The following is a 25154-nucleotide window of genomic DNA, read 5'->3' as shown; positions in this document are numbered from 1 at the left end:
AGAAGATATTATCAATGCAAGTTTAGCAAAGTCTTATCTTTGACCCCTATTTACAAAGCTTTGTTTATCTCAAAATGTTGGAGCTTACTCAGATCCAACTTTCATTGATTTTCTTTTGTGCATCGGAGAAGGAAAAAATAGTACTTCAAATGTATATATTGTTAAATTACCAAATTCAATGATAATTCCATACATAAATGATATATCCTCAATTCAACTTCTTCTAAATGATGTTTTCCAAGACAACAGTTCCCTGGAGATGTTGTTTCATATTACAGTTATGATCAACCTGTAGACATAAATGATAATTATTTTGAAGAAGACTTTTTCAACAGCCTCTTGCCAAGTGGCTATCCTCCACATGAATTATTACTTAAAATTAATTGTCCAATTTTTTTATTACGTAATCTGCATCTATCTGAAGGTCTATGTAATGGTACACGTTTAATTTGTTGCCATTTGAGTCAAGATGTTATTGATGCTGAGATTACAAGCGGTGACCATATGGGACAACGTGTTTTCCTTCCAAGAATTTCATTCACACCCATAGATGGTGAACGAACAGTATTTCCTTTTAAACGAATCTGTTGCCCCTGATTTTGCCCAATATATGTGGACCGACCAGATAAGGACACGTGGATCAAGCAATTTACAATATTTGCTAAGTCTTTATGCCATAAGGTAGCGTCCAGGACGTAGCTCCCAGAGAAGGCATATGGAACTCCATATGCTCCCGGAAGCTCGAGTAACGCTAAGGCATCTCCGCGAGGTGTCAGGTTTCTCCTGAGCAATCAAGTCGCATTAAATGTCGCATGGGAGGAAGCGTGTTGGGACTGCTACACGCAATAAAGTCTGACGGCACAACCTCCAACCAACAGCTACACAGTAATGATCATTTAAGTCTAGCGACGGCTACACTGTGAAGAGTCACATCAATCAAAAGGCAATAAGGACATTCCACATAAAAACCCTACAGCACCTAGGGATTTGACGATGCATTACCCATGGTATATTCATTGGGAATGCCCAACTTTATGGATACTTACAGATACACTTGTAAGGATAATTCTGGGGATCACCCCACCAAAAACACTATAAATACCCCCCTCAAAGCTCATTAAAGGGGATCGAGAATCTGGGGCTGCATATGAGCAGGTAGAGAAAATACTCACCAAGAACATTCCCTGTATTTATAAGAGTGAAACACTCCCCAAATACATTCTCTGTATTAAAGACATCCATAAATAACAAAGACTCGTGGACTAAGGCTCATTAACGCCCCAACCACGTAAAAATCCTTCTCTCAATTTCTTACAGCTCACTAACTTTATAATATTTTATTAGTTGCCGAAAACCTCGGTCAACAGAATCCAATTTCCAGTTCGTTTATGTTTTGCAATGACAATAAATGAAGCTCAAGGACAAACATTAGATTATGTTGGCATTTATCTACCTAAACCTGTATTTTTACATGGACAACTAGATGTTGCTTTATCAAGAGCAAAGTCATCTAATCTTGTAAAAATTCTTATTCGACCTGACTTAGCAAATCCAAGCGATTATAGGCACACTCAAAATATTGTATATCATGAAATATTATCTTTAATTTTATAAGTTGCATATCTATCTCTCAATAATTTCTTCAGTTATGGTATCTTCTATTTTCCTTTTACTTTAGTTCATTTATTTGTTATTTCATATTTTTATTTAGTCTTTCATTCTCTTTTTCTTTTCTTCTCATTGTAGATATGATTGTAAGTGACTAACTCAAGACTTCAATGACAAATATCAAGAAAATATCAAATATTTAGGTATCAATTACATCTGTAGAGACAAAAGTCTGTAAACAAATACTGTATTTTTTCTGCCTTTTTTTTTGCTTTTTATTTCTATCTAACATTTTGATAGTTATTATTTTTATTCTATCACCTTAGATCATAATTTACTTTTCTTAAGTGAGGACAAGATTCCAAGTTGGGAATCCTCCTCTCCTAATGTCTCAAGTTATTCTTTTGCCTCCATTCATAATATGTTGTTGAATCTATTTTAATAATCTCGTTATATTACTTTATGGGCAAAATTTGTGCTTAAAGTGTAAATTTTTAACTTGGTTTTAACCCATCCACATTGTTTTCAACAACCATTAAATATATTTTTCAGCTTCACACAGTAGGTCTTTAGCCATTGTGTTGTACATAAAAGGAAAATTTGTCTGGATGGACTTCCAAATGAGATATGGGAAGTTAACCTACCTGTTTAAGAGGTACCTCCCAAGCTTTTTGAACTGGCCTTGGGCATAAACTTTGCAAGGGATGGGATGCAAGAGAAGGGCTGGTTGTCATTGGTCGCAGTTCACAGCGATTCATGGTTGCTTGCTATTGCGTTTTATTTTGGCGCCCGCTTTGGTTTTGGTAAGAGTGAAAGGTATAGTTTATTTTTCGTAACCTATGCACTAATAGAACATGTGATTTGACACCATAGAACTTATTTTTATAGTAACTTCTCATTTTTTTAGTTCTTCTGATTTATGTTTGTTGATTTGTCTTGTGGTATATGCTACTTAAAATGCCTTAGTTCATTATGATATATCATGTCATCCATATGCTCTTTGGTATGAGATTAGTTTTCACCTAGGTTTCTACTGTATTACATGTCGAATGTTTTGTTTTAATATTCTTTTTATCTTTTTATTTGATAATCGTAAGTAGAAACACCAGTGACAGAATTGTGTTTTTTTTCTTCAAGGAAATGAGTATAGAAATTTAGTAATGGTTTACCATGATGCAAAGTTAGGGAGTGATGCTCCGTTAAAAATAAAATTATTTTGTTCATATATAATGCTTAGGCATCCTTGATTGTATTATTTCTGTTGTTTCTTTTACTTCTTTCTTATTCTACTTAGAGTTGCTTGTTCACATTATGTTTTCACATTCTAAAAATGACCAGTTATTGTTGTTGTGAAGTATTGTTCTTAGTTGTAGTAATTTAAAAGGGTTTGACAAGAGTTGTAAAGTGATATTGACTTAGTACAACCAAAAGAATAATAAATATGGAACACTCTTATTTTTTTATTATTAATTAGGAAACTTTTTCTTTTTTAATTGTACGTTGAATTGGTGTGACTTGAACAATACTGTCACGGTAGTTCAGAAGTTGCTTGCTTAAAGAAAATAGTATATATTTCTATATTATTATTATTTTTTTGATTGAAGTTCTGGCAAGTCTCTGAACTCATCTCAAGCTACTAAAATTGATAAGTTGACTAGTTAAATTGATTTCGTATAGTAATTTTGTACAACTTTCAGTGTAGGATGTTTGCAATCAATGTAGATACTACAATTACTAGCGTACAACTTATTCTACTTAGAGTTGTTTGTTCACATTATGTTTTCACATTCTAAAAATGACTAATTATTGTTGTTATGAAGTACTATTCTTAGTTGTGGTAATTTAAAAGGGTTTGACAAGAGTTGTACAGTGGTATTGACTTAGTACAATCAAAAGAATAATAACTATGGAACACTCTAATTTTTTTTATTCTTAATTGGGAAATTTTTTCTTTTTTAATTGTACGTTTAATTAGTGTTACTTGAATAATATTGTCACGATACTTCAGAAGTTGTTGGCTTAAAAAATATAGTATATATTTCTATGTATATAAATATATATATTTTTTTGCTTGAAGTTTTGGCAAGTCTCTGGACACATCTTATATTGACATTGCCTGCAACTAATATGTTGATAATTTGATTTGTGTTTTTATATAGATTCAGGTGCTATGAAACTAAGAGAATCTTGCATGTCTTGCACAAATCAATTGTATATTTTTAATTCTTAAGACAATTAATTTATGCATTAAATTCAACATATATAGTTTTTACTTTTTATGATATAGGAATGGTCCTTTTCTTTTTAAATTCTAACTTGCATCAATGACTGCAGAGTATATTCTTAGTTGTGAGGAATACAGTGTTAGATATTTATTTTACCAGGATCTTAGATCTACTCACAAGTATGTTGTTTAAACACCCTAAATATGAACTTTCTAAAACGATAAATTAAACACATATAAAGTTAAGAAAACCTTACATTGATGCAGCGGAATTAATGTCTCCTTCCACTCAGATCTCTAACCCTTGTATCCTTTCTGTCGCAAAGTATAATCAAGATCTGAGCCCGAATGTCCTTCTTCTTTAAGTTTGATCCTTCAAAGTCTTCCAATCTATGATTGAGTTACTGCTTGCTGTGTGTGGGCACTTACTCTTTCACTAAGGTCGAAATTTATGAAGGGAAAAGAGAGAAGAGGGTTTCGGCCAAGGTATAGAAAATAGGGAAGGCTCAGTTTTTCTGAAGAGAGAAATTTCTGTCAGATAACTAATGAATGTCATAATTTGACTGAGCCATCACTTTCTATTTATAGGCAACTACTAGGTTTAGGTTAGGAATTATTTGGCATTAAAATAATGAAAAAAATTAATTTGAAATTCCACAATAAGTGGCCGGCCATGGTGTGATAATGGGCCCCACTTGATTTTGTAGCTTTATCAAATTTTATTTCTATTTTCTCAAAAACGCCAATTTTCCAATTCTAACAATTTAAATGCCAAAACTAATTATTTAATAACTAAAATAGATTATTAAATAATATTGTCATTTAATTTAATTATTAACTAGACATATAAAGTCCATTAATAAATAAATAAACCTAGAATCTCTTTTCTTTACAATTTCACCCCTCCTAGTGAAAATTCATAAAATTAGACATAGTCTAACTTTAGAATTATAATTGACCCATCACGAATCAATTAATGAGTCTTACAAGCAGAATGTTCTGAACTAGAATGGGGACCGTGGATCTATATGCTGAGCTTCCAATAAGTGAACCAAATTTACCAAGTAAATTCCTACTTATTAATTCTTCGTTGAATCCACTCTTAGAACTTAGAATTGCACTCTCAGACTTATATAGAGCATATTATATGTTCCACGATATCAATATGCTATCTCATTTAACCATTGTTATAATCTTATTGTGATTTAAAGATCCTCTATATAGATGATCTACATCAAGATGGGATTTCTTTACCGTTCTCACCCCTCAATGTATTTTGCCCCTTAAAACACTTAGCTACCTGTAAATGGTGTTTAGTGATCTAATAATTAGTCAGTTAAACAAGAGCTCATCCATTTACTTCTATTTGCTAAGCTCGAAGGGAATCATCACTTGACTTCTATACACCAGTAGAAGCTATAGATTCCATATTTATGTTCAGCACTCCCACTCAATCATACTATCATGTTCCCAAAATATACGTATCACCCTGACCTAAAAGTAGGCTTAACTAATAAATCAAAGAACATGAATAGTAATCCTGAGTTGAGCCTAAGCATATCAGGATTTAGATTCTTTTAATCTTAAGATCAACTACTGATATTGACTTGGAAAGATATATATAACGGTAAGTTTGTAATATCTTAACTTAGTTGCAATATCGGTCCAGTCCAATGTATACTCCATACATTCGAAACTAGTATACTTTACTAATGTCCTGGAAAGAACATAACGCTTACTCCAAGTGTAAGTATACATCATCGCTGATTATCACATTAGTGTAAATCCAAAACACTGATGAAACAGGGACCAAGTCTTTTGATTCATATGATCACAATCACATTCCACTGTGTTGACGATACTGTAATTGTGAATAAACATATGATCTGGATTTAACTGATTTTGTACGTAAATGTAATAAACATATTAAACCATAAGCATGTAAAATTCATGTAAACATCAATCACTTCAAATTTCTTATATTGATAACTAATCCGATTGTAAAGAGTTTTATTTAGGGCATAAAACCCAACATACAGCTATATAAATTAGTGTCTGTGTTAGTTTGTTAGAATTTTTTTTTTGATATCTCCTTGTGTAATTGGCTGACAGAACTTTTAAATACTTAAAAGACAAATTTGTATTAGATACTATCAACTATTATGAACTTTTTACTATTAATAAATGTAACATATCAACTGATGCTGAGCTTAAAGAGACTTTCGATTGTATAAAAGAATAACGAGCTATATAATTGAGTGTAAAATAAGTTTTAGAGTGGTTAACCAAGTATAAAGATAGTGATGATTGCAAGAAAGCAATTGTAGCGTATGAACTAGGGAGTGAAACCTTAGTGGTAATGATGGAAAAAGAACACGAGAGTCTCAGATGTTGATGAACCAGCATCATCAATGGGAGACTCACTATAAGTTGGTATGGTAGTTCGTACCAAGGGACTGTCAATAAAATAAAGAATATACTTGAGGTATGTATATTTCTGGATGTGTTGGAAAAGATTATTAAGATTTCTACCAAACACAGAAAAGAAACTTCATGATTAAGGAATGATCTTTGATTAATTGTTATTAGTTGAGAATTCGGGAAATGAGTATTTCCAGTTGAGTTGTGGGTACCTGGTATGAGCAGTGTTGCCTCTACTGTATAGGTTTAATCAATTTACTTTATAACAGTGGTTAATGGTAAATGATTGGGAAATTTAAAAGTTGTGTTAATTCAAGGGAAATTGATACAAGTTAAAATAAGTGGAGATGAACAAGATTTAAGTTGACAATAAGATGGGAATTTCTCAAGTTTAAGTGAACAAAATTGGTGAGAAATTGCAAGAGGTTAATGAAGGGAGTGATAGAAATTGAATTTTATTAACGAAAGAATAAAAGTAAGAAATACAATTAGGAACGACAAAGAAGCATCTACTTTTTGATAACCCACCATGAGCTTACTTTGGAGTTCAACATACTTAACTTGGGGTAATCTCAAGATGGGAAATCTTTTGGGGAGTCATCTCGGAAAGCGCATGAGTGAGGATAAAGTACGCTAGAAATATTCATATTAGGATGCAGAATCAGTAGTCATTCCGAAGATTATCAAGAGGAAGGGATGTGTTAATAAGTAGAAATTTAAAAGGTATTGAGATGAGTACATATTAGTGGGTGGAAATAAGAAAATGCTCTAATTGAATGCGTGATGGTTTGATTCTGTATAAATGACAATATTCAAATAATAAACTATATGATTATTATTATTACTTTTCTTGATGAGTCCTTGTGACTCACGGGTGTTATGTGGTGCAGATAAAGGTAAAGAAAAGCTACACTAACCATGATGTTGGAAATATTTTACCAGGATCTAGATTTACTAACAAGTATGTGTCATTAACATCCTAATATGAATTTCTAAAACGATGAAATAAACACATAAAGGTTTAAGGAAACCTTACATTGGGTGCAGCGGAATATAATGACTCCTTCCGTTCAGATCTCTAGCCCTTGATTCCTTTCTGTTGCAGAGCATTATCAAGATCTGAACCTGGATCTCTTTCTCTCCTTCTTGAGCCGGATTCTCCTTCTTGTTGATTGGATTCTTCACAGTCTTCCACACTATGATTGAGATACCACTTGATGTGTGTGGGCACTCACTCTATCACTCAAGGTATGAAAATTTTAAGAAGAATAGAGAAGGAATGTGGTTTCGGCCTATAGAGAAAGAAGCTTAAAATTTTACTGAAGGAATGTGATGTATCATCAATCTTTTCTCTTAAGCCATCACTATCTATTTACAGGTAACCACCTAGGTTTAGGTTAGATTTATTTGACATTAAAATAATAGAGAAATAAATGGTAAATTACACTAAGTGTGGTCGGCCATGGATTGTGGATTGGGCCCACTTTGCAATTTTTCTATTTTGTCATTTTTCAATCTCATTTTTCTCAAAAACGCCAATTTTCTAATTTAACCACTTAAATACCAATTCCAATTATTTAATAACTAAAAATTAATTATTAAATAATATTGTCATTTAATATATTTATTAATTAGACAGATAAAGTCTCTTAATTAATAAATAAAACCTAGAATCTCTTTTCTTCACAATTTTGCCATTGCTTAGTGAAAATTCATAAAGTAGACATAGTCTAATTTTAGAATTATAATTGATTAATTAAAATCAATTAACTGAGTCTTACAAGCAGTATGGTCTCAACTAGTATGGGGACCATGGGCCTATATGACCGAGCTTCCAATAAGCAGATCAAGAATTTACCAAGTAAATCCAATGACTTATTAATTTCTTGTTGCATCCACGCATAGAACTTGGAATTGCACTCTCAGTCATATAGAACGCTCTATATGTTCCACGATATATATACGCTATAAATTATCCATTGTTATAATCCTAATAATCAATGATCCTCTATAGATGATCTACATTGCATAGGGATAAAATTACCGTTACACCCTTTCAATGTATTTTATCCTTAAAACACTTGCCACCTATAAATGATATTATAGTGAACTAATATAGTCACTAAAATGAGTGCTCTATCATTTATCTCTATTTAGCAAGCTCGAAGGAAATCATCGTTTCACTTTTAAGTACCTATAGATTCCATATCTATGATTAGCGCTCCCACTCAATTGCACTACCGTGTTCCCAAAATGTACGTATCACCCTAACCAAAAAGTAGGCTTAACTACCAAATCAAAGAACATGTATAATACTCTTGAGATCGAACCTAACCATATTAGGATTAAGTGTTGGGTTTTATGCCCTAAATAAAATTCTTTACAATCTGATTAGTTATCAATATAAGAAATTTGAAGTGATTGATGTTTGCATGAATTTACATGCTAATGGTTTAAATATGTTTATTACATTTACACACAAAATCAGTTAAATCCAGATTATATGTTTATTCACAATTACAGTATCGTCAACACAGTGGAATGTGATTGTGATCATATGAATCAAAAGACTTGGTCCCTGTTTCATCAGTGTTATTGGATTTACACTAATGTGATAATCAACGATGATGTATACTTACACTTGGAGTAAGTGTTATGTTCTTTCCAGGACATTAGTAAAGTATACTAGTTTCGAATGTATGGAGTATACATTGGACTGGACCAATATTGCAACTAAGTTAAGATATTACAAACTTGCCGTTATATATATCTTTCCAAGTCAATATCAGTAGTTGATCTTAAGATTAAAAGAATCTAAATCCTGATATGCTTAGGCTCAACTCAGGAGTACTATTCATGTTCTTTGATTTATTAGTTAAGCCTACTTTTGGGTCAGGGTGATACGTATATTTTGGGAACATGATAGTATGATTGAGTGGGAGTGGTGAACATAAATATGGAATCTATAGCTTCTACTGGTGTATAGAAGTCAAGTGATGATTCCCTTCGAGCTTAGCAAATAGAAGTAAATGGATGAGCTCTTGTTTAACTGACTAATCATTAGATCACTAAACACCATTTACAGGTAGCTAAGTGTTTTAAGGGGCAAAATACATTGAGGGGTGAGAACGGTAAAGAAATCCCATCTCGATGTAGATCATCTATATAGAGGATCTTTAAATCACAATAAGATTATAACAATGGTTAAATGAGATAGCATATTGATATCGTGGAACATATAATATGCTCTATATAAGTCTGAGAGTGCAATTCTAAGTTCTAAGAGTGGATTCAACGAAGAATTAATAAGTAGGAATTTACATGGTAAATTTGGTTCACTTATTGGAAGCTCAGCATATAGATCTATGGTCCCCATTCTAGTTGAGAACATCCTGCTTGTAAGACTCATTAATTGATTCGTGATTGATCAATTATAATTCTAAAGTTAGACTATGTCTAATTTTATGAATTTTCACTAGGAGGGGTGAAATTGTAAAGAAAAGAGATTCTAGGTTTATTTATTTATTAATGGACGTCATATGTCTAGTTAATAATTAAATTAAATGACAATATTATTTAATAATCTATTTTAGTTATTAAATAATTAGTTTTGGCATTTAAAAGGTTAGAATTGGAAAATTGGCGTTTTTGATAAAATAGAAATAAAATTTGTTAAAACTGCAAAATCAAGTGGGGCCCATTAACACACCATGGCCGGCCACTATTTGTGGGATTTCAAATTAATATTTTCATTATTTTAATGCCAAATAATTCCTAACCTAAACCTAGTAGTTGCCTATAAATAGAAAGTGATGGCTCAGTCAAATAATAAGTTTTCATAAGCCTTTCTGACAGAAATTTCTCTCTTCAGAAAAACTGAGCCTTCCCTACTTTCTATACCTGGCCGAAACCTCTCTTCTCTTTTCTTCTTCATAAATTTCGACCCTAGTGAAAGGGTAAGTGCCCACACACAGCAAGCAGCAACTCAATCATAGATTGGAAGAGTGTGAAGGATCAAACTTGAAGAAGAAGGACATTCGGGCTCAGATCTTGATTATACTCTGCTACAGAAAGGATACAAGGGTTAGAGATCTGAGTGGAAGGAGACATTAATTCCGCTGCATCAATGTAAGGTTTTCTTAACTTTATATGTGTTTAATTTATCGTTTTAGAAAGTTCATATTTAGGGTGTTAAACAACGTACTTGTGAGTAGATCTAAGGTCCTGGTAAAATAAATATCCAACATTAAGATCATTTGATCTAGGATCAACTAGGTGATATTGAATTGAATAGATATTACGGTAAATTTATCATATCTAATCAAAGTTCAGTATCGGTCCCTTCCAATGTATACTCCATACATCCGATACTGGTAAACTTTGCCAATGTCCTAGAAAGGACATAACACTTATCCAAGCTGTAAGTATACCTATCGCTGATTATCATGCCAGTCTAAATCCAGTGAACTGACAAATCAGGGAATTAAACTTTCGAACATAAAATCAAGATTATATTTCACTGTGCTGACAACACTATAATCATTTACAAATACATACGTTCTGGACTTAATAGAATTTATACATTAAACAATCATGAAATAAATCATGTGAACCATGCAACATAAAATGTTATTTCTGATCTTTATTAATTAGTAAACATGATTATATTAAAATGGGTTTTATTTAGGGCACAAAACCCAACAAACTCCCACTTGCACTAATATAAAACAAAAAGTGCATTTCAAATAATCTCATCACCTTAGTATACAAATCAAGCGTAGTATGTAGTATACTCTCCGTAATGGGATCTGACAGGTTGTATTCAACACAACATTTTCTCCACCATTACATTTCCTTAATCACAAAATTCTAGATATTGTGAAATTCCTCTCTACATGTCTACTCCTCTAGGGATACTGGATTCTTTACTTTTTGGCAACTACTTTTGCGTTAGTCAAGAAGTAACACTAGTAGTTAATAAATGTTAGAACAATGCCAAAAATGTATAAAACTTTCCTTAGACTGAATAAGTATCTTTCCTGCAACTTTAACATTTAGTCTCTCTCTGGTAGACTTAGAGACTTCAGATAGGTTTTTATACTTCTCCAAAATCATTAGTCCACCCCCAGAGTAATCACCATCTCATCAACAGACTTTCTTGCACTAAGGCAAGTCTAGAAATCTAATTTGTCGTAGTCTAAGAGTATTAAATACACCCTTATCGACTAACATATAGTTCCTCTTCTTGATCTTAAGATTCACTTGATTGTCTTCCAATGTTCATTTCCTGGATTAATTTGATACCTACTCATTACTCCCACTCAACAGCAACTGTCTGGTCTAAGGCATACTAAATCATATCTAAGACCTCTCACTGTTGATTCAAGGAATTCTTTTCTTGGCCTTATCTTTTCTGGAATAGTTGAGACTTTTCCTTAGATAAATAAAATCTATGTCTAGAAGTCGAGAAGCTTCTATAGATTGCCATTAGAAAAAATGCTCCAGCAACTTTAGTAAGTTGCTTGCATTGGAGTAAGTAAATTACCAGGCATACCACAAGCATAGGTTTAGATAAACTCAAACCTTTAATACTAGGAATATGAAGTTTTGTTAAGTCCATTGAGTAGACTTTCTAAAAAAAATTTCCTTTCATGTCCTTGTAAAAGAAAAGTTTTGGTTGTTCCATATGAATGGATTTAACCATAGTTCTCTTGGCTTTGCTTCTTAGTTTCTTAATCTGACAATCCATTACTTGTTTAAACTAACAATGGATTTTAATCACCTGTGTCTTCCAAGTCATAACAGGGTGAGTTCCTTGAAACCCTCCCACTACGACAAAGTACCGTGACTTTTGTCTAAGAACACTAAATGGTATTGTCCTCTTCGGTTGTGTCAAAAACAACAGAGGCAGTGGGATCGTCTTGTATCGAATAAGATGATAGAACACTTTTGGCCCCTAGGTTGGTCTGTTTTTTCCCCTAAAACACTTGTTTCCTCATTTTTGATGAAGACAAGGAAGATGCACGATTCAGATTTTCAATTTGATGCTTGGAAGTGGCCCAAGTTGGAAAATTGTCAACCTGGGGGCTGGATGCCGGGGCTCCGGGTGCTAAAAAATGAAACTTCTCTGAATTTGATTATGATGCCTCATACATGTCTGTGGTATGTCTAGCTCATGTCCCAATGCAAAGTTTGACCCATTTTCACTAAGACGGTCCCGAAAACTGAAACTGTAGTTATGTTGTCAACTTGGGCGCCAAGTTAAACCCTAGGCATTCCCGGGTTGATTTTTGAGTTGTTGTTTCGTATGTTTTTAGCTTTTATAGCTTGGACTTGGATGATTCATATCTCCATATGGTATAGAATACTAAGAGATAGTGAGTTGAAAATAATTTAACGGAATCTGAACACCCATTCTAGAGTTCTCGTAGTCAACCTGGGCGCATGGCTAGCAGGCTAGGGACCCCTCTTAGATCGATCGCTATGACTAAGGACTACTCAACTCCGAGATGTTATCTTTCTTGACACATGTCAAATATTAATGTCCATGTCACCAGGGAAAGTTTTTAGGTTAACAAATGTGTTCTCTCCTTCTCGTCTAATTTTAGGGATCAAGATCAACATTTTTTCGGACATACTTTCAGAATTCCAATTTAACCATGCCATGAGTGCTACTTAGGCTTACCCTCAATTGCTAGTCGTGATAAGATGGAACTCTTTGGTGGAATTACTGATAAAGTTGGAAGCTACTCAACTCTTTGGAAAGAACAATTATTTTCCATTAAAGATAAGGATGTTCTTTTAAAGACGATACTATAGGCCATTACAACCTATAATATATATTGTTTCAGATTGCTAATTACTTAATGTCGACAAATAAAGAGTATGGTGCCCGAATTTCAGTGGGGCTCAACAACTTCGAGTAATCAATTCATTGTAAAAATTGGAATTTTCTTTGCAAAACAAAAGTTTAAGGTGGTTTCGGTTTTAGAACTTCATACAATTTAACCAAGCTCTTTTGGCTAAGCAAGCTTGGTGGTTATTAGAATTTCCTAATTCCCTTTTTAGCAAAGTTCTTTGTCACATGTATTATTTTAATGGTCACCAATTTCTTACTACTAGTCTTGGCACTTCACGATCATTAATTTGGCGACGCATTGTTTTGGTTAAGGAGTTGCTGCAACAAGGATTGTGATGGCGAGTAGGTACAAGTCTTAATATTGTTTGTAATTTTGATCCACAGATTCCAAGCCACACTTGCTTTATGCCTAATCTTTTCAAAGGATCAAATCCTCATTATTCATATAATGGAATTTGGTGGCTATGCAAGCCAATTTATGTCAAGCAGATGTTGGTTGTATACCTAAAATACCTCTGAATATTTTTCCTACGGATGATGCTCTTATTTGGCACAATTCTTCGACGGGTTGCTACAATGTCGAATCATTCATGAAAATTATAAAATAATAGTACAAAAAGAGAATTAAGTTATCAAAACTTATTAAATATAAAAGTAAATACAAAAATAAATTGAGGAGTTGATATTGATTTGTATATTGCAATGAGATTGATATTTGATTGTTATGTAGTTGATGTTTTGTTGTGTTTTAATTGTTTTTTTGTTGTTGTCTATGTATTTTATAGTTGCTTTCAATTGTTTTTTAGGTTTTTTTTGTACTAAAACACAATATTTGTGTAGTTTTGAAACTTTAAAAGTAAGAAAAAAATAGGGACACTACAAATGTAAAATTAACAAAAAAAAAAAGTATTTTTGTAAAAACTCCAAAATAAAATAGTAAAGAAGAAGACACGATTTTCTTGAAGAAATTATATTGTATACTAGGGCTGTACATCAGTCGGTTTGGGCGGTTTATCCTATATATTTTCTAACCCAATCTAAAGTTCGGGTTGTTAAAATTTAAGTGCAAACCACCCAATTTTAAAAAAAAAAATTGTAAACCGACTAACGGTTTGGGCGGTTTGGTAGGGTTAACCCGCCCAAACCGGCCAAACTTTTTTTTTTTGGTTTCAAAGTCAATAAAAATTAAAAAGATAAATTAAAAATATCAAATTCCACCAAAACACAATACAATATATATGACTTTTAAACTAACAAGTAAGTATATAATTTTATATTATTATATATTTAATCATTTATGTTATATATAATAAAAACTAAAAAGTAAAAAAAATAAAATAAAAGCTAAAGTCGGGTTGGACCTATTTTCAACCCGCCCAATTAACAGATTGGGCGGGTTGTAATTTTTTCAGGTTATTTCGGTTTGTAGTTTTTGTCGGTTTTTTCGGTTCGGTTTGGGCGGATTATTCGGTTTGGACAGTTTACAAATTTTTTTGTACAACCCTATTGTATACCCACTATATTTTACTTGTTTTATTTTTTACTTCCATTTTTATATCCTTTAGGATATACTCACTTTTATAGATGATGTGCCCATTAGACTTTTTAAGTTAATGTAAATTATATGTTAGATTTAAGTAGAGAGTGAAAGTATATTGGACAACTCACTCAAAAATTAAGTATATTTTTATAAAATATAATATAAAAATATTTTTGATTAAGGGATAAAAAAGATGTATTTTTCAATTTGTTAGCGATGTTTGGATGGGAAATTTGGGGTAAGTTGAAAGATACCACTTTTATTAATCAATTAATCAAATTTACCACTAATTTTATATTTAACTGAAACATACCTCTTTTTATATGTATTGTACTCAAAATACCCTGACATAAGAGAGTCACATGGAGAGTATCTTGAATTGACAAGTGCAAAATTGGTACAATATTTAAAAAAAGAGGTAAAAATGATAGTGTATATTTGACATCATAACTTAAAAACTGTTTTTTGTTTTTAAAAACAGAAAATTATTTTTTGAAAACAATTTGGCTTGTTTGACTTTATTTTTTGAAAAAAGTTTTCAGAAAACAAAGTTACAAAAAATAAGAATTTGTAAAAACATTAACCAAACATGACTTGTTTTTCTTCAAAAACTATTTCTAAAAATAATTTTTTGAAAATAAAAAATAGAAAACAATACTGAACATGCTTATAGACTTTAAAAAAAAGAGTAAAAATAAAAGAGGAAAATATAAAAATAGTATAGAGTGTAATTTCGTAGGGAAAATTTTTAGGGCATTTTACAAAAATACTGGATTTGGGGTAATACTTTTCAATTTTACTGCCACACGGCAGAATTAACATTTATACTGTCCTCCCTTTTTTTTTTCTTTTATACTGTCAATACCAAAACAAAAGTATGAGGCCTCCATCTTTGACAATCACAGACATAACCACCACAACAACACCAGGACATCGGAAAATAACCATTAATTCCGACAAGAATAAACAAAAGCAGTAAAATCGACGTCAATAAATAATCATGGCAAAACAACGGTAAAACAACACTAAAACAATCAAACAAAACAAAAGAAAAAAATGATTAAAAAAAACAAACAATTTGTTGCACAACCTCAACACCAGATGCAAAATCAACTATATTTGCAAGTCTATTCCTAGAAAATTATAAAAAAAAAAACTACTGAAACAACACAAAAACAAATGAAGCAAATATAACTATTTAGAAAAATATAAAAGAAACACACACCTCAAAACTCTCTTGTGAGTGAGCTCGTCAAATATATTTATAGGAGAACCAAAAGAAAAAAACCACAAAAATAGCCAAAGAGAACGAAGAAGAAATGTATTTATAGCCTCCATCTTCCACACTCACAGACATAACCATCACAACAACACGAGAACACCCAGAAAATACCTATTAATTCCAGCGAGATGGAGCAAGGGCAGTGAAATCGGCATCAAATAAATAAATCATGAAAAACAACAGTAAAACAATACTAAAACAATACTAAAACAAAAAAAAAAACACTAAAAGAAAAAAATGATAAAAAATTAACTATGTTGTGCACATCCTCAATACTAAATGCACTATATTTGCAAGAAAAGTTCTAGAAAATTAGAACAAAAAAAAAACCACACTAACTCTTATATTTTCAAAAAAAAAACATAACTAAGAACTTCAAAAAATTAAAAAAAAAAAAAGAAGAAGAAAGGAAAAGAAGATGAAGAAGAAGAACTGAACATGAAAAAAAAATAAAAATCATGAAAAACAACAGTAGAACAATACTAAAACAACGGTAAAGATGAAGAAAAAAAAAACTTGAATAAGAAGATGAATATTAGAACATGGGGGTGAGATTTATGTGAAAAGCTAGAAGATAAAGATGATGAAGAAGATGAATCGTGAGAAATGGGAGTGAGATTTTTAAATCTATTTAAATAAAAGAAAAAGAGTGAGACATGGGGTGTGATTTTTAAATTTATTTAAATAAAAGAAAAAGTAAAACATGTCACTTTTATGACACATCCCATCAACCTTTTCATCAAAATAATAATTATTAAATTATCTCAAAAAATAATAATTATTAAATATTAAAAATAATAAATAATAACTTTTACATCCATTAAAATAAAAAATTAAATAAATAATTGAGCTCATGTCCCAATCAATCAAAAAAAAAAAAACAAAACAAGAACATAAAATTGTTGGCAGCCGAAAAAAAAAACAGTATAAAAGTTAATTTCGAAAAAAAAAAAAAACAGTATAAAATTATTTTGGGCGTGTAACAGTATAAAAAAAGAAAATGAGAACTGTGTAAATTTCCCAAAATTTTATCAGAAGCCCAGCCCAATATGAGAAGCCCAACCCAAGTCAGCACAACTTCATCCCGCCCTCTCTCTCCAACTCTAACTACCCTAAGTCCCTAACCTCGTTCACTACTGATCGGAGAGGAGGAATTCCGTTTGCCTTCATTACCACATGCGCTTTACTCGTTGCTCGGATAAACAATTACTTCACTCACAGTCACAGGTACGGGCTTTGAAAGAAAAGGCAATGAAATCAACCTGTGTTTTGTTCTGAAGAATAATAGTTTAGAAGAATTAGTGGTTTTCAAATATGCTAATATACTAATTTGATTCTATTGAGTTGTCTACTTGAAACTTGTATTTTTATTATGCAGCCCTAAATTTGATTCGAGGTCTTTTTACAGGGATATGAGTTAGCTGTTATCCAATTTTCTAAAGATTTGGTAATGGAGTCCATATTAGCATTCGAGGAGGAGCAGAGACAACTCCAACACCAACAAATATCATCAACACCATCATCCCCCTCGTCGTCTTCATATGGTCTCAAATTGGTGCCTTGGATGAGCTGGGAAGAATGGCTCTTCGTCTATGACTCTCTCTTCTCCGATTCCCCTCACGCAGTTTCATCTGCTCTTGCAAAGGTATTACTCTCTTGCAGCTTCCTATGTCTGACTATACATTGATAAACTAGGGTTATGGAGACACAGACAGTTCAACCATGATCTATGGAACAGCCTTGATACTTTGTTGAAAGTTGATATCAAATTTGAACCCACTTGAGCATTTGTTATAAGAAAAAACCAGAATATTGTACTTCGAATTCTAGAAAGGGAAAAGGACAGAATGTCTCTTTCAAAGGCTTCGAATTCCAAGAATTTTTAATTCAGAAGGGGTTGATGCTGAATTTCTTAGTTTTCGTAAAGGGACAATTAGACAGACAGATAGATAGTTACTTGGTGATAAATGGTTATAAAATTAGAAAGTTAAGGAGCTAACGGATGTGCTTACTACTTTGTTTTTTCTCATGTTGAGTAGTATTCTTTAGCTAGCATTGGTTCGCGATGGTACTGGCAGTGTTTTATGGGATTGAGATATGGACATATGTTCAATGTTGCTGTTTCAATATGTATGATTATCTGATTGGTTGCTTTTGGATATCAGATATCAACATGGGGAAGCAGAGGTTGTCTTCCTGTTACAATTGAAGTTACGGCTTCAATCATTGAAATTCAAATGAGAGATCCTTATTTTAGGTACCTGTTTCACACTATTATCTGTTTGAATCACTGTCCTGATATTGTTTCTACTTCTAGATCTTTAATTTCTATAATTTCATAATCCATTTTTTGAGGTTAACAATTGACTGTGGTAATCTATTTTATTTGTAAATTTAGGAAGGACCAAAATATCGATGCTTCAGATAAAAATAGAGGAAATCAAGGTTCTGATGGATCACTTTCTGACGAAATGCTGGCTATGCTTTATTGCATGGCAATCATGAGGTGAGGATCCTTGTCTATTTGATTGTTCACTAATTCATTGGCAGATGTTATAATGAGTGAAATGAAACTTATCAATAATTGCTGACTGACCATATATTGGAATAATGGTGAGGAAATCTGAGATGCGATGCTGGCTTGATGCTTTTCCATTTTCATAGCAGTGGCAAAATGAGATTGTTGTGTTCTATGTGCTTCTATTTTAAGTTTTCACAGATCATCTTGTTTAATTTTGCTGTCTTTTTTGTTGTTTGTATTTGTACACTGATGGATTGGGCTACATATTTGTCACTTTTTGAAGGCTTGTCAACGGTGTTGTTGAGAAAACACGTAAGCAACGTGAGGTTTCAATTGCTGTGGCCGCTGATGCAATTAATATGCCACGTACATTGATTGATATTCGTCATGGTAAGTGACTTGTTTTATTCTTATTTTCTACTCTTTTGAGTCACTTTCCATGTGCTAACCAACTTTCAAACCAATCAAATTAAACCTTACAAGCTGCGGCATACTTAAAATGTAAATGATCCGAACACCGCATTTATTCTAGTGTAGTATGATGATAGTGAACTTTTTTTTTGCAGCTTGATGTTAGTGAACTTAAATCATGTGGCTTACTCATATTATTTTCCATTTACTAAGGTTTATTTTTCACCAAGCATTTTTATTATTGTAGAGGGTTCGCATCGTGAGCTTCCTACACTTCAGATAGTTCGCAGTGCCTCAATCAAGGTATGCTTCATTGGAATCTGAACATAAATGTTACTATGTAGTTCTTATTCTTCTTAATGGAGCATTTTTTGTTTTGTAAAGCTAATATAATTAACAATCACTTTTACGTACATTGAGATGAAAAAACTTCCTACTAATGCTATCTTTTATCTTTATACTATTTAGGTGTGCTAGAATATAGTAATTCTTATCTGTTGATAAGGTTACGGTACCGCAGATACATTACATGACAGATTAGTAGAGTAAAGTTGAAAGGTTGTATTGCAAATCATAACTGATTACAAACTACTTGGATTTTGAAAGCCTGGTTCTCTCCCTAAAATGAAGCTCTACAATGCAAACCAAAAATTAGTCATCCCCTATCACACACTAAAAATTCTTTTAATTATTCTCCTGACAATCACATGAGATCTACCACCCATAAGAATAATTTACTAAGAAACATTAAGATAGTTCTAATATGTCAGCACACGCACTTAACAACAGGTAATGAAAATCCAATATGTAAGCACAAACATACTTAGCAACACCTAAGCACGCCATTTAATCCAGCAGGGCTGGCTCAGTGGCTTGTCCTGCTGTTGATTCTTTTCAAGCCTGACAAAGGTAGGTAAACCTGATTGGAAGTTTGTCATATTTCTGCAATGGTATCGTATCATGTGGTGGAATATTGCTTCTCTTTTCTATTTGGTGGAGCACACCTTGAATCAGTTAGAAACCTTGGTTAAGTAACCCTTAGTATTTTGAAATTTCTTTGATCAATGATTTGAATGCAGTAAAGGTTTATTTTAGTGACATTCGACTTATTTTCTTATTTGTCTTGTACATAATAATGCCTAACCTAACTATACCAGCTTTGTAAGCTTGAACGTACTATAACTTTACAAAGTTGTAAGTGGTATTCTACTGTTTAAAGGGAATTTATATATTGTCATTTATGGTGTTGAACTGTTGATGTTTCCAGGCACTTGATTGGCTAAAATTTTACTATTGGGAACCACAGAAGAAGGCTGTCCCATTTCAAGGTGACAGTACAACTAAGATCAGAAAAAGAATCAAGTCTAAACTTCGTGAATTGGCCTTCTGTTTGAATGCTAAGGAGAGTCCTGAACTGTCATCTTCACCATTACACGGAAAACGTATGTGGAACTCTTTTATTTTGCTTGATTTGTTTTATTCGGGCAATTAAGTATCTTCTTCTTCAATTTTCTCTATTTGATTTAATCATAAACTTGATATGTGTTCTTGTCTCTCAATTGTTTTACAGTGATAGAGAATTCCCTTGGTCATACTTTAGATTATTTTGGGTTGTTGGGTCTGTTTGAGATCTTAACTTACTTAATATTTGCAGCAGTTCAATTATTTATAAGCTCTAGTTTACTGTAGGTTTATGGGGCCAATGGTCTAAAAAAAATGCTAGTTTAGTTTATATCTATTCAGAGAGTCAAGCTAAGTTTGTTACGTGGGATTACTATATCCTAAGGAACTTCGATATTCTTACACCTCTAAAGTAGTCAGGGTTTTAAATTTTCAGGTTTATAATATTCTTCTTTTTAAAAAATGTCTGCAATGTCTGTAATATTCTAGCCCTTTGGCTTTTAGAAGTTGTTCCTGTAGTTATATTGGCATGCTAATCTACTTATTTTTCTTCTATGTAAGCAATCTACCTCTTGATTTCCATTAATTGCCCCTACATCAGATATAATTAAATCTAGTGTTCTGGGTTTAAAAATGCATTCTTCTTTTTCTAAAGGAAATTCTTATACAAAAGGGAATTTTACTTCTGATTTAGCTTTCAATAAAAACATTCCGTATGGCAGTTACATATTTTCAACTATATAGTATTTCACTGTTCTATAGGTCGTAGAAAACATGATTGGATTTGTGGGCGTAAAATGTTTCTCTCACATGCAGCTGGCAAGCTCCACTCAAATTCTGGAGGTGAAATTAACTGCTGAAGTTGTTAACTTTTTTTTTTTTGAATGTCATAGTAATTGCCATTGAATTCTTAAGCTTTATACACCAGTTTTTGATGTGACACCAAAAATTTTAAGAAAGCATTTTTTAAACACGAATTACTGCTGTGTTTTGCATCTATTGTTGATATTTATTTGCTTCTGGATCTACTTTTATGTTCAGGTAACAAGAAACAGATCAAGAATGTTGTCAAAAATCTTGTTGGCTTGTATTCTTCCTGTTCCTCAGAAGTTGTATCGGTACTGTTGGATTTTTTGCTCAAGACTTTAAATTCTTCACATTCGTCAGAGCTTTCAGAAGACACCCAGGTCGGCTCTGGCACAGATACTATTTTGAATGATTGGAAGCCTGTTATAACTAAGTTTTCAAATAAGGAGCCAGAATTACTCGTTGCCCTTCTTAATGCAGTTCTTGGTATGATTGAAGTCCAAGAAACCAGTAAAGATGAAATAGGTAAATCGAACTCTACTTGTGTGATGTTTAATTTGTGTCTTCTCAACATACTGATACTGTGTCTTCTCAACATACTGATTCGCTCTTGATACATATGTAGTGTGTGTCTTTTCTAGGAAACTAGCAATTAAGTAGAGATGTGCATGCATGTGCGTGTGTTTGTCTTATTGTGTTTGAGCGTGTGTGGGAATGCTGATCTAACCTGGTGTTACGATATGGCCTTAATTATTCATAATTATCTAAAGTGAAAACCAGACGTTGAGACCTGAGAGAATTATGGGTGGCTATATATATATTTACTTTTAGCCATCATTGGATGGTTATGTTTGTGCAAACTTGTTAATTTTTTGTTTCGACAACTACATCATATATTGAATAAGGCAAGTTATGTTAAACCTAAAGGAATAATGATTAAATAACATGAGCTGTCCACAAATTAATATGAGATTTGACCCATAAATAGTTTCCCTGGTTGCTCTTGAATTGATCTGCCTTATAAATGACTGAATTTGTGACTAAGTTATTGTTGTTTTTAGTTTTTCTTTCAATTTATAATGAGAAACACCTCACGCCATACACAGTGTGTTAAGGGTCTCCATTTACAATTCATCTGATTTTTTTTTTACTTCAGGAGGGCAACTCATATCATCTGACAATAGCCCAGTGGTTCATCAAGTTGAACACCTCTCTTCCCTTTTTGCATGGCTTGCTAATAACCTCAAGGAATTAAAGCCTCGTCATAAAGCTCTTAAAACTTCTGAAACAGATGTAAAATCAACAGGAGATTCATCCTTATCAAACGCAGCACTGATGCAACTAATGCGCAAGTGTCTAGTGTTATCAGCTTCTGGCAACAAGCAGCTCCTGGATTCAGCCATCCTTATTGCACAGCTGATTGGAGACATCAATCTAATGAAGAAACTTAACAAAATATCTTTCCTAGCTTTGTCAAATTCAGAAGTTATTGAAAATGATCCTTCTTTATTCAATTCGAAGGATCTTATCCAGCCAGATGAATCCCTTTCCCAAGCTGGTGAGAAGCTTGAGGCTATAAAACGCCGTCGGATGAAGTTAAAAAAAGCAAAGACTACAGATGGAGATGTAGAAATTTCGAGAAGATGGGTTGTTGCAACGTCTTGGAATCCATGTCCGATTGGCATGTTACCCAACTCTTTTGGGTCTTCTGGCTGCCTTCCTGTTTTGGACAATAAAGATGATGAGAGCAAGTTTCCTGAAATGTCACAAGCAAGAGAAAGTTTGGTATCAAACCACTATAATGAAATGATCCAGCCTGACATTCCACCGTCAGATGACTTTGTTGACAAGAAGAGAAGGCGCGCGGTTGAAGATGACTGTGTGTCTGATGTTGAAGATGTCTGGTCACAGCAAGGTTTTGATGATAAACTTTGGATTGGGGGACTATGGAAGAAATTAGTAGAAGATGTCTCCATGTCGGAAGTACACAAATACTATAGTAAAGTTGAAGAGCTTGCTGTTATGAAGTTTCGGTTCAAGGAGATACAACTTTAAAATTCTGAGTTGGATTTAGTCATTAGGCTTAAGAATCTAAGACAGTTTTGATACGTAGCAATGCCTGTTCAGGGAATTTGTCCCATATTTAAGAAGAAGACATGATTGTTGCATGGATGGAGAGTTAAATTATGAATTATTATTTTATGTTAGCAATGCCTTCTAGGTTTTGGACATGAGCCACCACATATATTGTGTCAAATGATTTATCAGAATAGGAATTTATCTTAATATTTGTCATTTGATTTGTAATACCTTTTCTATTTGGGTAAATAACGGTATAAGTACCCAAAGTTTTATGTTTGTAAGCGACATAAACTCAATGTTTATTTTTAGTGGCATAAGTATCCAATGTAGGAATGTCAGTCGGGCCCGGCCCGGCCCGCCACAAATCCGGCCCGGCCCGACATCACTTTGGCCCGGCCTGGCCCGGCCCGACTCCTTCTTTTGGCCTAGCGGGTCAAGCCCGGCCCGAGATAATCGGGCCGGGTTAGGCCCGACCCGGTTTTTTTTTTTTTTTTTTTTTTTTTTTTTGTAAGACTGAATGAACAGACTTTATGACCATAATCAAGGATTTAATTTTTGAAAATAAAATGAAGAGGCAATTGTGTGATTCGAAAACAAAAATTTCACACAGAAGAACATTTCATGACTTTGCATGCTTGCAAAGGCTCATTCTTCTATTTTTAAACTCCTCACGTAAAAGAATCCATAATACCCAATTCCAAACAGCCTAAACTGAATAATTGAAAGCCAAAGGCATAAAGTATTAACCCAGAGAACAAATGAAATCAAACCACTAAACAATATCTACCATTGATGCGAATTAAATTGAATAAAGCTTCAGACTTTAACTGACAGAGAATATTTAACGAAAACCATAGGCAAAGCTTAATCCCTCACCATATTTTTCCAAAAGAGCAAAAATGCAAGTCTTGCCTTCAATCAATCCCCAAACAAGAAATTGTCAAAATGCAATCAAATTCCTGCAGAGGCCATTACAGATACACTAAATCAAAGAAACCCAGTTGATGAAACTCGATTATTTACGATTCAGGGGTAACTTACCTAGATTTTGACTCTGCAATGAATAAGCGAGTAGAGGTTCTATTTTTGGTGGGATGGATAGTGTTTGCAGAGTCAACTGAGAAAGAAGTCGTGAGATTTAGGTTTAGAATTTGAGATTTTTTTTAGGGATTTAGGTTTTTTTTTAATATTTGAAACCGGGCCGGGCCGGGCCCGACCCGAAATAATATATACCGGGCCGGGCCGGGCCGGGCCAGAAGCCCGAGAAGAGCCCGAATCATTTGGGCCACAGTCGGCCCGTCGGGCCGGGGGCCCGGCCCGGCCCGCGAAAATAGCCCAGATTGACATTCCTAATCCAATGTTTGTAAAATTGTAATTTTCTTCCAGTTTTGTCAGTACAGATTCTGTTTTGAATTTATTAAAAGAATATTTGGAAGTAACTGATACTATATGTTTTTATCTAGATCCAATGATCAAAACTTTAGGCCTTATATGTGTCCTGTTTAAGACAATATCAGATTCTGTACTAATAAAATTAGAGAAAAATTACAGTTTTGCAAATATTGGGTACCTATGTCGCTAAAAATAAACATTAGGTTTATGCTGTTTACAAACATAAAACTTTGGGTACTTATGCCACTATTTGCCCTTTTTATTTTTTTCTTTTTGACAAAATGTGTAATGACCTTTAAACTCGCTGATAATGTATAGTTAAAAGGTACATAAATGCATGTACAGTAATTAAAAATAAACTTAGAAATATTAAACACCTAAATTATACATTTATAGAAAATTTTCAAAGTAATAAGGTGACATTTCATATTTTTTTAACTTGTTTTTACAAGTTATTGGAGCTTCAAATTTTCACTAAAAAAAAAGTCATCAATTTTTACTAATGTAGTAAAACGGGCATTTCTTACAAAATATTTTAGGTTGCCCATTCTTTCATGTGATCCAATTTTAATTTAATTTTATTTTTATTTATACGGATGGTTAATT

The 25154-nt window shown here is 32.9% G+C and overlaps 1 protein-coding gene and 1 long non-coding RNA gene across 7 annotated transcripts in view; both read left to right on the top strand.

The window, feature by feature from the left end:
* LOC133038872 (uncharacterized) overlaps nucleotides 1-2094 on the top strand; it is a 28990-nt gene extending 26896 nt beyond the window's left edge. The window contains exons 2-3 of the long non-coding RNA XR_009688438.1: nucleotides 1747-1811; nucleotides 1935-2094. This is a non-coding gene — a long non-coding RNA (uncharacterized LOC133038872). The remainder of the gene's footprint in view (nucleotides 1-1746; nucleotides 1812-1934) is intronic.
* Nucleotides 2095-16999: 14905 nt separating this feature from the next.
* Nucleotides 17000-23369, top strand: LOC115725186 (pre-rRNA-processing protein las1). Of its 6 annotated transcripts, none has more exons than XM_030654620.2 (10): nucleotides 17000-17161; nucleotides 17343-17579; nucleotides 18100-18191; nucleotides 18333-18440; nucleotides 18739-18845; nucleotides 19114-19169; nucleotides 20134-20308; nucleotides 21030-21110; nucleotides 21309-21599; nucleotides 22231-23369. In XM_030654620.2, the coding sequence occupies exons 1-10, from the start codon at nucleotides 17111-17113 to the stop codon at nucleotides 23127-23129; spliced, it is 2097 nt and encodes a 698-aa protein (XP_030510480.1). In that variant the 5' UTR covers nucleotides 17000-17110; the 3' UTR covers nucleotides 23130-23369. The 6 variants fall into 6 exon arrangements, with proteins under 6 accessions (XP_030510480.1, XP_030510479.1, XP_060973302.1 ...); XM_030654619.2 differs by having other exon boundaries at nucleotides 17004-17161; nucleotides 21012-21110; XM_061117319.1 differs by having other exon boundaries at nucleotides 17004-17161; nucleotides 18324-18440.
* The last annotated feature ends 1785 nt before the right edge of the window (nucleotides 23370-25154 follow it).

The sequence above is a fragment of the Cannabis sativa genome, chromosome 6, assembly GCF_029168945.1.
Source record: "Cannabis sativa cultivar Pink pepper isolate KNU-18-1 chromosome 6, ASM2916894v1, whole genome shotgun sequence".
In the NCBI taxonomy this organism is placed as follows: domain Eukaryota; kingdom Viridiplantae; phylum Streptophyta; class Magnoliopsida; order Rosales; family Cannabaceae; genus Cannabis; species Cannabis sativa.
The sequence above is the reverse complement of the archived record's forward strand: the minus strand, read 5'-3'. Positions and strand labels throughout refer to the sequence as shown.

Excerpts from the sequence above, each read along its gene's own strand:
- LOC115725186 (XM_061117318.1), top strand. The coding sequence starts at position 17,111 with ATGCGCTTTACTCGTTGCTCGGATAAACAATTACTTCACTCACAGTCA. Across the intron at positions 18,192-18,323 it reads ATGAGAGATCCTTATTTTAG|TAAATTTAGGAAGGACCAAA; the intron begins GTACCTGTTTCA and ends CTATTTTATTTG. Across the intron at positions 19,170-20,133 it reads TTCGCAGTGCCTCAATCAAG|GCACTTGATTGGCTAAAATT; the intron begins GTATGCTTCATT and ends TGATGTTTCCAG.